Source organism: Thermobia domestica, chromosome 18 (genome assembly GCF_964235325.1).
Source record: "Thermobia domestica chromosome 18, izTheDome1.hap1.1, whole genome shotgun sequence".
NCBI lineage: Eukaryota > Metazoa > Arthropoda > Insecta > Zygentoma > Lepismatidae > Thermobia > Thermobia domestica.
This window is the reverse complement of record NC_137471.1, coordinates 42,884,538-42,898,760: the sequence shown is the minus strand read 5'-3', so window position 1 is coordinate 42,898,760 and position 14,223 is coordinate 42,884,538. Positions and strand designations below refer to the sequence as shown.

Below are 14,223 nucleotides of genomic sequence, written 5' to 3'. Positions count from 1 at the left end.
GAGAGGGAATGTGGCTACAATGATCTTATGTATAAGGAGGCTTTGGGTACTCCCAATCAACAGGAAATATTGCATCATCAACAGGAAGCATTGCATCACCGCCCGAGAACTCCATTAATAGAAACTGACGGGATATTTTCTTCTAAGAGTTCTGTTGATGATGGTTTAGTTGTGGAAGATCACAGTAGGCGATTCCAAAGTCCAGATCGCAAAAGAAGAAGGCAGATGAATGAGAGCGAAAGGGTTCCAGACCATTATCAACGCCAACAAAATCATAATCATAGTAAAATAAACGTTAAGGTCAGTGAAATTACACTGAAAAAAAAGTTTGGTCAAATTGACCAAAAAATAGTTCCCGGGTACCAAATCGTTTGGTCAATATAGCGCCAACCAAACGCTTGGTCACCAGCACTAAATCGTTTGGTCACGATTTGTTTGGTTGCAGGAACCTATTATTTGGTTACCAGTACCAAATATGCATTTGGTAATTTTGACCAAATAATGACCAAACAAGTAGAATTTGGTTGGGAATACCAAAAATTTGGTTAAAATGAACGAAATTTGGTTCTTGGAACCAAATAATTTGGTTGCAAATACTAAACGCGTATTTAGTGAATTTGACCAAACCATTTGGTAGCAATTACCAAAGACTGTTGCTATAGGTACTAAACTGAAAATAATACGAGGGTTATCACAAAATTCATGGGAAATTTTTTCTAACGAAAATGGTAACAAAGCAAGAAATTTTTAAACATGCAAATGGAAAGTTAATACATATGTAAATATTACGTATAGATTGGATATAAATACATATTCCCATAATACGAACAATCATTTTTACTTCTTTTTTCTCGTGCTATATTCTGATGGAGATGTGTATGTTTACACAATTCCTTACATGTAACGTTTACGTATATGCTAACCTTCCATTTGGATATTTCAGAAGTTTTTGATGCGTGACCATTTTCGTAAGAAAGAAAAAAAAAAAGTTGCCATGACTTTTGCGGTAACCCACATATAAAGTTAGAAGTTATTGCTTCTAGTTACTAAGAACTTCTTCAAAAATAAGATTTACATATACATTTTGAAGCAACATACGAAATATGTATACGAATACATGTAAATTTAAAACTCTATGTATATGTACACAAAGTTGCAAATCAATTTTTTGAGGAAAATAGAACTATTTAATATATAAAGAATTTACACACAACATTTTTCTACAAAATCATTTTATTGTAAATAATAATAGTAAAAAAACAGCAACTGAGTCATACAGGTTTCAAAATTAAACAATGATATTAACATCTGTTAAAGTACTGAAAGTAAGATTTTTAGATCAAATTCAAAACTTCAAGAAAAAACGTAAAGAACTTAAAGAAAACTTATGCTGTAATTTTACTCCCAGTAAACAGCATTGAAGATTTTTCAAATAAATGAGAAACTAGTTGCTGAAAAACTTCGCATACGTATTTAAAATGTTAATGCAAGAAAAAAGTTTATCTACGACTTTGGTCGGAAATACATATTTACGTAACTGGGGCCAATTTAAGATAATCAGTAGAATTGTTCGCAGGAGCGGCTACAATGAATAAAACAACCGAGAAACGTCGCACACGTGTTCAGAACCTCACTATAAGTAAAGAGTTTATTTGCGACTTCGGTTGGAAAAGCCTAATTACAGAAATGAGGCCAATTGAAGGTAAGTAGAACATACTTACTTTTCCGTAATCAAACGTTTCGGATCAAATTAAAACAACCCTCTCGTATCGAGGTACTCAACCGTATGCAAAGTTCCTCGATTGTTTTATTCAATGTAGTATCCTACGATCAATTTAAATAATTACATTAATATATTGATAAATTGAGAAAACAACCAATTTTGTCACACCAAACCCTTTGTAGGCACGAAATCAAAGATATACAAAGACTGAAAAACATATAACTGAACCGGAATTCCAACCTGGAACCTCCCGCTTACCATGCAGATGCGCTACCACTGCACCATTCAGTCCGCTCCCAGAACAGCCATACATTCTTCCACCTTGTGGAACAGCATCGTTATAAAGAGTGAAAGAATGTATTGTTGTTACCGAGAGCGGACTGGGTAGCACATCTGCATGGTAAGACGAAGATCCCGGGTTCGAGTCACGGCTCAGACGCATTTCTTCACTCTTGTATGTCAAATTATCTTTTTGTGTCATCTGCATAATTAGGCGCTTCCGACCAAAGTTGCAAATAAACTTGGTTTTCTTATACTGAGGTCCTGAACACATATTCGAGGCTTGTCGGTTTATTCCTAGAATAGCATGCATGTACATGAATACATGTACATTTTCATGAAGTTCTAATACATGTACACACATATATGAACAAAGTTATAAATCAACTTTAGGAGAAAAATAGAACGAATTTAGGATATAAAGCATGTACTTACAATACTTTTCTACACAAGAATTTTATTATAACTGAGTATAGCAACTGAGCCATACAGACTTCAAAATTAAACAAAAATATTAAATTCAAAATTAAACAATGATATTAACATTTATCAACTGCTGACTGAAAATAAAATAGCATTTTAGGCCAAATATAAATCTTTTCAAAATTACATAACGAAACTAACTGTTTACTGAAGATAAAGTAACATTTTAGGCCAAATATAAATCTATGCAAAATTAAACAATGATATTAACATGTATCAACTGGTTAGTGAAAATAAAATAACATTTTTAGGCCAAATATAATCTTTATAACAAAAAAGGTAAAAAACTGTGAGAAAAGTTATAAATTTACTCCCAGCAAACAGCATTGAAGATCTTTCAAATAAATTATAAACTATTCTTAACTGAGCTAGACAACGTGCTCAAGGGTGTGGACATATGTTTTAAAACTTTTTTGTGTTTAACGCAGAATTCCCTAAGGAAGGGGAACATCTTTGGCTTCTTCTGCAAAAAGTTGTATATGACATAAGTACTCCTCACGATAAACAGACGATACACTATTGTTGGATATGATTGTTTTTTTTTTTTTTTTTAACTGATATGAAATATCTGTAAACAATAGTGGTCGAAACAGATACAACTACTGATATTTTATGCTTGCTTGAATCACGTTTCTCTAAACAAATGTTATTTCAGTACCATGCGTTATACGTAATTGAATGAATTATATGGAATTGTTTGTAACAATGCCTGTTTGTTCAATTTGCAAATCAAATTTTATGCTAGTAGCAACACTTATCCTTCATTTAAAGCTCAAACACAGAATATCCTTCAATGGAGTCTTTATATGTATTGATGAAGGTTGTTTTCGCGAATTTCAAGGGGCCAAATCACTTAGAGTTCATTTTCGGAGGAAACACACAAATCTATATTGCAGACGAAAGTTATTTAACGTAGCTGTATGTAAAGCAGCTCCTTATTCCGTAATTGCCAACAACGAACACTCAACGAATGTCGCAGGTCTCTCGTTTCCATGAAAGGTTGAACATCACCCATTACCTGTTGGAATCAGAGAGAGGTTAACTGATCATGTTACATACTTAAATATTTTTTCTTACATATAAGAACAAAGACACTTCTTCTTCCTCAATAGTCTGAAGCATTATTTATTGTACATTTACAATGACATATGCATTTTGCGCCTATAAATATATGTTATTTTGAAGCTAAAAAATTGGTAAGTAATACTAATACTGCAAAGTTTTAAAAGCTCTTAAATGCTTTAAAAGCTGCAAAGGTTTTCAAAAGCTATTTATATCTGACTGCAAAAACGATACGTTCAAACAAGGACAGAAGTTACTAAATTACGAAAACTCGACAACTTGTCCTCAAATAGACTTAAGAACTTCCTCACTAGCATTTACCAACAGAGAATATAGAATAGATCACATTTATGCTCAGTAAGTGATTTTGGTTATTAAAATGAAATGAAATTTTTGAGTTTTATGCCCCACAGTTATGCCGGCTACGCTTAAGGAGACTGTGATGAGAAATGAATGAAATGGTGTAATGAAGAAAGTGGGAGAAAACTGGAGAACCTCGAGGAAACCCACGCACACGGTGTTAGTTCACCACAAAGTTCACTTGGTTGGAGCAAGGTTTGAACCCGGGACCTCATGCACCAGAGATGAACGGTCTATCACTGAGCCACCGCGGCCACTGTTTGGTTATTATTAAATAAATGTATCGAGTTCGTATTTGTTCACATGTAATGAAACGTCGTAGCTCAGCTTCACACTCCGAAAACAGGGTTCTTGGCGTAACCTTAATTTTCTTTCCAACGTGTGTCTTTGAAGAGTGTGTGTGTGTGGGGGGGGGGAGAATTATTGGCGAGAACATTTTCATACCACTTTGAAAGGCACAAATTACTTTAGTTTACGCTACAGTCCTCCGAACTTAATGATCGGAGATAGGGGAAGAAGACCAACTCTATTAATAAACAAGTTGTTGAACCTTCGCTGTGTGATCTCCAAGCATACCCCAAAATCCCAGTCGGACTACGAACTGTGTTACGTATTCTAGAAAACTGAACCTTTCGTCCACGCCCGATACAATTGGATAATTATGGATAGCCAGCAATGAATAATAATCTACTTCTCTCTCTCGGGGGTGCGGTGTCTCATTGGTAGAGCGTTCACTTCCGGTGGTTGGGGTCCTTGGTTTGATCCCAGCTCACGCCGTGTAGACTTTGTGGTGCACAAATATCGTGCTCGTGGGTTTTCTTGAGGTTCTCCCCTTTCCTCCCACTTTTTTCATTCCACCACTTCATTCATTTCTCATCATCACCGTCTCCTTTAGCCTAACCAGCATAACCGCGGGACGTAAAACTTAAAAATTTCACTTCATTTCTTTCTTTCTCTCTCGTCCTCACGTTATTTGAAATTAACAATAAACTAAGTTATGTTTCTGTATGAAATATAATGCCAATCAGATGTTTATAAAGAGTTTGAAATGAAATGTGAGAGTTTATCTCAATAGTTTTTAAATTTTGCACTCCAGGCATGGGCCTAGTTGGCTAATAGCAAGTGCGACCCCGCTTCTGCCCCTCTTAAGATTTTCATTGCCTCTCTCCACCGAAATATTGATTTAACAGATCTAATTCTCATATTATTCATGCCCATGCCAGATCCATAAAAAGACGTAACTTTATTTTCTTAACAAAACATACGTAGTTGACACCTGATCTGGCTGACCATGATCAATCAATAGAATAAAATATACTTTACTTACATTAACATGACAGAAGAAACTATCCTGAGACTCTTTCACAGTTGGCTTCCAAATTTTCTTCGATGTTTTTATATGTGATGTTGACCTACACAGGGTACGAAGCAATAAAAGTAGTACACTGGATCTGGTATCTAAAAATAAAAATGAAAACTATACAATAGAATATAAAATAAAAAATATTTTTACCGAAATTGTTTTTTATACGCGGACTCCTGCATTATTATATCTTCCATATAAAATCTTAAAAATTATATACTATTTCGATTAAAATGCCTACCGGACGTTTGACAGTAGTTTGCAGTGGCAAATGCCCCACCCATTACAGCTCTGTGAATCAATTCCATTATTTTCTATATTAATTTTAATGCTTAATGGTTTGAAACAAATCTGCAATGTTTGTGATGGATAAGAAAGAACTATATGAATGAAAGTCATTTTGTTTTTAGTAGTGAACTATTTTGCAGTGTTATAAAAATTATATCTTTAATCATTAGTAACTCAATATGAGTGAGTTTTGTTTTACAGTTGAAACTATGGTAGACTTAAAAACTATGCCAATTTAATAACAAAACCGCAAGTAATAGACACATAACTTTCGGTTCCAATACAGGGAGAGAGAGATAATCTGTTCTTCGTGCGCTGAGTCTATAAGAAAAACAGATTTCTGCTATCCGTTATAATTATTGGGAATCAAAATTGAAACTACAATAACTACTAGTTTTTACTTCTCCCGGTTTCAGTAGAAAAAAAAAATCGGATGCTGTATGGATGCCACTATTTTACCGGAAGTAGTAGTATAGCTTTACTATTTTCGGTTTTTGTACAGAAACACCGGTTAATGTGTTTACTTTACTTGAGACGCTAAATCGAATCAGGGAAACAGTTTCTAACTATCAATAACCATGTTTGATTTATAACGATCAATGTTGAAACCCTAAACGACTGATTCATACCACTTCCGGTTTGAATAGAGGCTTATCTGGAGAAATGAGATCTACTCTTTGAATCAATGCTGAACAACTGAGTATATATTGTACGTATAGTGTCTACTACTTACAACCAATGTATAATTATTAATATGATCATTACAACATACTTGTTGCAATAAAACTGGATTCAGATAGAAAAATCTACTTCATTCATACAAGTAATTACAATTTCAAGTTAATGAAACAGAAACAAAGGAAGAATTAAAGAACACAAAAATAATATTACCTTCTGTAACACTTTCTGTGTCTAACAGACTTAAAAGTTCGACTGCTGGAGCGTCATGTAGCCGTTTCTTCATTAGTTTTTCCAATTTTTTACTGACAGAATCCCATTTCACGAACAAGGATGTATGATCAGGATATAAGTCTTTGAAATCTTGATCAATCTGGAAATGGAATTCCATTGTATTAAAACATTTACATTAATAACATTATTTCATTAATTTTTAAGAATCACAACTTCCTTTACGTGCATAAATGAAATTTCTTAACTGTAACAATTTCAATACAAACTACTAGTTACAGCGTGTACTTTTATGGACTTGGACTTGGGTTCAAATTCAACCTGCTTTCCTCTGGTGTTGTCCAACATCTTGAGGAAATTGACTTACTGGTAGCTTAAATAAGTAGACCACAAAAGCCAGAAACGTAGTGCAAGAAGATGTTACATTGACGATAATTGCCAGTTAGACCCATATTGAGGTTGTGGCATCACGGGCTTTCGTCGTGTTATAATGGTTTTTGGTTATATAGGTTAATGTAAACAAAGGTCTATTTACTCGGATAGATTAGGCAAGGATGGGGAAAGTATTGATCTGGACTTAATATTACAGGTACCATCCCGGTATTTGCTGGAATGACTGAGGAAAAATCCACGGAAATTTCAGTCACGATGACCAGATTTGAGCCCGGAAGCTTCCGAATGTAAAGCCAAGGTTCTACTTTCTGAAATAAGGCCGCTAGGGTTTCATATTAATTTGTCAAAGGACAAAGTGAAGAAAATTCTACAATATTGTTAGCGTTTATCAGACAATAAAACCACTATTTGCTATCTACTGAGTAAAAGAAAAAGACTTATTGAATCGAAAAGTACTTCATGCATTTAAAAACATCACCGTCAAAGTTTCTATTGCTGTACGTATATGCTTGGTTGGTACGCAATCACAAGAAAGATTGTTTATCAGTCATGTAAGTATTGTTCTTCTGAGATCTCGCTTTCATAAGCAAGTGACATCGTGTTGTAAGAACTCAGTTCTCAATTGTTATCTGACTGAATATGATACGTTCCTTTCCATTGCAAGGTAAAGTCAGTGCACGTGTTCGTAGTGTATGGCCACGTAATCATATGCGTCTTAAAAATGGAAACAATAATTTTAGGTTTAGAGTATTTGTTTTCAGACTTGCGATTGAGCTTTTCATCTAGTTGTTCAAAGGAAGATCGAGTTGCTAATAAACTGAACTTAATCCTTTCCCACTTTGTGTTACATGCATGTGGATGAATATGTTATAAAGAACCAGCAAAAAAGATTATTAGACATGTTTTAGTTCTTTTAATATGCAATCTAAATACAATGCAAAATGTTCACTTTTTGAAAAGGAAACTGCAAAAACTTTCCAGATTCATTGATTGCCTCTATCCTCTTTCATCACCGGAGCTAAACAGGAAGGAATCTATAGTTTGTAGTTGAATCTGAATTACTTTTATAAAATTATACACCTACCGGGCATCGAACCGATAACCACCAACCTACAGGCAGTTCAGACCTGCTTCAAGATATCTCAACATTCATGAACAGATATTACATAAGAGGACAAGGAAGTAATTCATGTCCACCATTTATATATATTTTTATTATGGTTTTATGACAACTAAGGTCTATTAGCTCACACATACAAATACCTACACTAGTATATGTCATTTCAATATTCAGTATGACTATCCTGAAGGCTTTTACTATTTTCTTGTCAAACGCGACACAATTTTAAAGAAAACTTCTGTTCTAAAAAGTACGTTATGAAAAAATCAACTTCTGGACGTGAGCAAAAGATTTTGTATGAGTGTTCTCAGCCCCAAAGAATAATTCAATGCTTGTAAATTATGGCCTATTCAGTAACAACACAGTCCTTAGTAGTAAAACAGAATGCAGGTTAATTAAATGAATCTTACCAATGTATATCCCAAAGGCTGCTTCAATGCTGGCCAAGTTGAAATTATTTCATGAACAGTTTTGCCCTCTTGCTTGCATCGAACTTTCAACGTTTTCTTCCAGTGATCAAGTACTTCCTGCCAGGGCTCGACACTATGCTTTAGCCACGCTAAGCTGTTTTCAATATCTATGCCACATTCTGAAAGAGAAGAATAAACTTACCAAACAGATCTGCATTACATTAAAAACTCAATAAATAAATTCCTATATGTTTTCAAATATCAGTTAAAATGATTCTATATTTTCATAAGCCTTCTGTACAAGTATTTATATCCATATGTAATATATAATAAAGAAAGAAATATATTTACAAAAAAAAAAAAAAAAAAATGTCCTGGAACTGTTCCTGTGAAGCTGAACTTGAAATTTGCCTTCATATGGTAATCTATATTTCCGGCACAAATATCGAATGCCTTTCATCAGAATGGTTTAATTCTTCAAACATGTAGAACTGATGTAAATTACATGTTCTAGCTTAGTACTTCAATGGTAAAACGTAATAGTGGTACTATATAAGTATAATGACTATCTACGACGAAGAAAGTCGCAAAAATATTTAGTAATATATGCTACTTATGATTTCTTATCAACAAAGTAACTCTTGTAATGAAGGATTTGAAGATTAAGCATACAAAATTTGGACTTGTTCAGTCTTGTAAATAGAAACACATAGAAACTAAGTATCGATTAATTTAGTGCACTATTTAATCCTTAATAGATTAGTTGGTTGCTTAACTGAAGAGTAGGTGAAAAATTTCTCGACTGTAGTTTCATGTTGTAAACAGTAAGAATATCTACACAGTCCCATTATTACCTTATACTATTGAAATACTCAGCTTGAACGCATATACACTTTACATTTTGAGCCATCCTGATGAAAGGCACACGATATTTTTGCCAGAAATACATATGAACATTGAAGAACCACGTTTTAATCTTACAGGAACACTTTCAGGTTAGTATCGACTTATATTAATGTGTTCCATACGTTCAATTAGCAGGAAAAAAAAAAACTAAACCATTTTTTAAAACATGGTTCTTGCAAACCCTGGCACAAAATAGGTAAATCATTGGCAGTTTTTAAAGTATGATCGGGGCCTCGGTGGTTCAGTGGTAGAGGGTTGACCTCTGACGTGTGAGATACTTTGTTTGATTCCAAATCGCGCTAAGTGACACCGTGTGTGTGGATTTGTCGGAGTTCTCCCGAGAAGATCTTTTCATTCAAATCTTTTTCGTCAAAAGTACTTGTCAAATGTTTCCCGACCATATATCAACAGTTGATTTAGCTTCATAGGCTAAAGGAGACGGAATAAATACAAACGAATTATGATTAGGAACTTAAGAGCAGAGATGCTGTTTACCTAGATCAAATTTTATACGAAATCGAATCCGGGTATTTTCACTTGTAGTTAATAAATACTGAGGTAGTACCTTTAAGGTTTGCACCTTTTCCTCCTGTTCCTTTACAATTTTAAAGATCCTGCATATTGTGGTGTCATTTCGCTTAAATTGAAATAACCAAAAATATAACTGAATACCAATCTCCTCGCCCTCCCAGCTACTCTAGTGGATAACGGGTGTATCATTGATGTATGTGGTCCGGATTCAATTCCCGGTGTGAGCACAAAAACATTTGCGAACGTTCACTTTCATTAATCATCTGTTTACTTTAGTCTAAACGGCATAACCGTGGGACGTTACAAAAACTCTTTCAATGCATCTGATGCTTTCCTCGTATCGTGATGCAAATAAATTTTCTCGGGGTATCAGCCAGGTGATGTGTTTGTTGTGCAAAGTCTCGAGAACAGACATTGTTCTCATGATACTGACCCTGATGATGAGAACAACGTCTGTTCTCGAAACTTTGGACAACGAGCACAACACGTGATTGATATCCCGAGAAAAGTTACTTGCACCAACAAAGATGGAATAAATAACACGCAGGATGTCACCAGATTGAAAAGTGAACGCAAAAATCTTTTACATTTCGACTGATAATGAATCACATTTGCACAGTTCATATGTGCAGCATAAGTATCACTGTATCAATTGATATTCAAGTGACTTAAGACAGAACACTTACAAAATCTGTCAGCTTGAAGAGCTTCGGACTCCGAGACTCTGTAGAGAAATTTGTTTCTCGTTTCAGCATCGTATCAGTTCCTCTTTTAGTTGGTGCTGGCATGGAACAACTGCTTTCTGTAGTTTCAGATCGAACTGACACTGAGTCATCTGGCGTTGACACTGATGGTGAAGCAAATGAGAGAGAACCGTCATCTAGCACATCATAAATTTCAACTGTGTTTGCTTCTACAAATTCCTTAAATTTTGCTAAGAACTTTGCACGTATCCCTATTTTGGGAATGAACTGAGTAATTAGTTCATCAGTTAATGAATTAAATGCTGCTTCGTCGATTTCCTGTTCTGAAATGTAGATTGAAAGTTTATAATTAACCAGATATTTACTGAATATCAAAAAAGAATTATACAATGGTGAAAGCATTTAAGTTTTATTACACTACCAAGCGAAATTTGGTATGTTACGCGATCATGTGCCACACAAAGAGTATAGGAAATTGCTCACCCCAGTTTTTTTTTCTTGGGCTTTACAGAAATGGGTGTATTTGGGCAAAGCTAAAGAGAAAAATGTTCATTGTAACTTCATGCTTCAGCTTCATACTGTAAAAGTTACAATGGTATAGAAGCAACAACAAGAATTTAAGAGCATTTTTAACTCATGCAAATAATTTTGTAATTTGGTGCATAACGAGTACCTATGGATAAGTCTAATGCTAACCGATTGTTTTCAACGACTTATGTACTTCTAACAAACAATGAAAGGTTCTATGCAGAAATCATAGCCTGTCTCCTCTCTCTCTCCTCTTTGCAATTTCTGACATTGGTCGTTTTGCTCCAAACCACAGAATTATCTTTTGGAGATAATACACTATTCTCTGAATGCTTTGAAGAATGTAATATTTTCCGAATACCTAATAGAAGTTACCTAATAAGAAGTATACACTCGAATATATATAGGGAGGGGATAGTGGTTCATGTTACGGAAGCACAATTTTGTAAAATTTACAGAAGAAATATGACATAGTGTACACAAGCTGAATTTTACGTTTACAAGTGGAGCGTTACGAGTGTCAAAGTATGACAAGTGCTATTGAAACTCGTATCATTGCAATATCCCACTTCTTTTCATATCTTTACTTACTTGTATACCCATAATCACTGACGTGCCCGCTCCCTGCGATGCCGCTTCGGCCCACCAAATTTGCTTTGCCCTGACTGTTAGATAGCATTTGCGCTTTTTAGTGCCCACCTAAATGGAAAAAAAATGAAATGAAATCTTTAAGTTTTACGTCCCACCGTTATGCCGGTGAGGCTAAAGGAGACGGTGATGATGAGAGATGAGTGAAATGGTGGAATGAAGAAAGTGGGAGGAAACGGGAGAACCCCGAGAAAACCCACGAGCACGGTGTTTGTCCACCACAAAGTTCACTTGGCGGGGGCTGGGATCGAACCCGGGACCCCAAGCACCAGAGGTGAACACTCTACCACTGAGCCACCGCGCCCCCGTAGTGCCCACCTAGCACAGGTTACTTTTATGCACTGTATATTTATGACAATCAGAAAGATTTATTTATACGCAAATCGTAAAAGAACTGTGACTTTTTCACAATTACTTCTGGTGGGGCCATCGATACTTACCTGTGATTAAGTGAGATATTTTCATGTCGCCCAGCGTAAGTCTTTTAGGGGTCACTAAGAAGTAAATTAGTAAAAATTATATTTTTTTCAACGATTATTTCGAGTGGTGTACCGAAAATAAAAATGCACGCTTTTGAAATGAAATCTTTAAGTTTTACGTCCCACAATTATGCCGGTTAGGCTAAAGGAGACGTTGATAATGAGAGATGAGTGAAATGGTGGAATGAAGAAAGTGGGAGGAAACGGGAGAACCCCGAGAAAACCCACGAGCACGGTGTTTGTCCACCACAAAGTTCACTTGGCGGGGGCAGGGATCGAACCCGGGACCCCAAGCACCAGAGGTGAACGCTCTACCACTGAGCCACCGCGCCCCCTTAAATACACGCTTTTATCAGCGTATGTCACGAGAAATATCGATTTCAAAGGTAAGGATTCTATATTTGGGTTCCATGAAATGTTCTTTCAAAATTATGCTTTAGGCTATATTTCGGATGACATTTAGTATCTCTCCCAAATCCATCGACGGCTCAGGACCCAGTACTGTGACTTAGAGTAAGCTGTTGTTAACTACCTCGTTTATGCGAATACCCACCGTCGCTGACGCGTTTGCTCCCTACGGACGCAAATCGTTTCTAACTGTCGGGGCCCCGCTGCTACGCTTCTGTTCTGACTCTGATAGCATAAATGGTTTTCCGTGTTCATATAGCACAAGTTGGTTAGTGTTTTATGCGTAGTTTTTTATGCTATACGTTCGCACTGTACTTATACTCATGACTACTTTATATTTACAAATAACGAATGGTAACCCCTACCAAGTAAGTCAGACTCAATACCAAGTGATCTGGAGGAGAAACTAAATAATACACCATATTTCTTCCGTAAACTTTAGAATTTTGTTCATCTGTAAACTATAAATGCACCAATTTATTTTGCAAACTACCAGCGTTAGTGTCACTTTATTTACCCCTTTCCGGAAGTATCTAGTGGTAATAGAAATTACCCCAACTCTTGCCCCTGCAATTTTATACCCTGCTCTAGTGTCGTCAATGCCCCCCTTATCTATATGTAAGGGCAAGGTTTAACTTAATAATGCCCGCTCCGGGTGGTATACCGGTACTCACTTTGAAGCGAGAAATTCCTCTCTATTAATTCTATGAAAATGGATCAAAAATTCCCTAACCTTAAGCTAATCCGTTCCTACTCTTACCTTACTCTAATGTACCCTACCCTACTCTATTCTACACCCTTTGAAAGCGGTTCTACATATCGATGCGCAGCTGGGGCGTGCATTGTAAAGTTTACCAAAGGTGTATTTGATACGCCAAATTTACAGCTAATAGAATAAGTACATATGAACTAACAGCAAAATTAATAGCCTATATACGAAAAAGTACACTTACCTTGAAACATGTCGATTAGCTGCGGTAAATTCCAGCTTCTTAATAAATTTATAACATAGGCATCCATTACGTCGTTGAAAAGTGAAAATTACTCGTTGAGAAAGTTGTATAGTGCAAACCAACCTCATTTACACACAGTTCTTTTACTTCCAAGACATGTCCCTTATGATTGTTGCCCTACGTTTTCTTTTCCTTTTTATTTTTACGGTATAAAGCGCTAATGCGATCCACACTTTCGTAATCGAAATGTTTACACAGAATGCAAATAAACACATGTGACGTTGTAACTAAACATTTTGGTCAGGAAAACCAAATAATTACCAAATCAGTTAAAATTTGGTTCGCATAACCAAATTAATCAACCAAATGTTCTGACCAAAAAATATAGTGTTCATGACCAAACACGTTTGGTCAAAATGACCAAATTTTGGTTAAATTAACCAAAAAACTGACCAAATGCTCTGACCAAACAAATTTGGTATTCCTGACCAAGCCCTTTTTTTCAGTGTAAGGCCATGACTAAATTCAGCGGTAAGTGTGACGAAACCGCAAGCTCGTTCTTAGAGAAGTTTGAAGCAGAGTGTGAAATTATGGGTGTGGATCAATCTAAATTTATGAAGTTGTTACCACATCTGTTACTTCCCCCTTGCTCCTTGTGGTTTAAAGCTATTCGCGA

At 35.6% G+C, this 14,223-nt stretch overlaps 1 protein-coding gene across 1 annotated transcript; it reads right to left on the bottom strand.

The window, feature by feature from the left end:
• Window positions 1–1,221: 1,221 nt before the first annotated feature.
• Window positions 1,222–13,812, bottom strand: LOC145676151 (uncharacterized). Its single transcript, XM_081747055.1, has 5 exons — window positions 13,548–13,812; window positions 8,391–8,569; window positions 6,450–6,609; window positions 5,235–5,365; window positions 1,222–3,503 (listed from the first exon to the last, which is right to left on the bottom strand). The coding sequence occupies exons 1-5, from the start codon at window positions 13,612–13,614 to the stop codon at window positions 3,393–3,395; spliced, it is 648 nt and encodes a 215-aa protein (XP_081603181.1). The 5' UTR covers window positions 13,615–13,812; the 3' UTR covers window positions 1,222–3,392.
• Window positions 13,813–14,223: the final 411 nt, after the last annotated feature.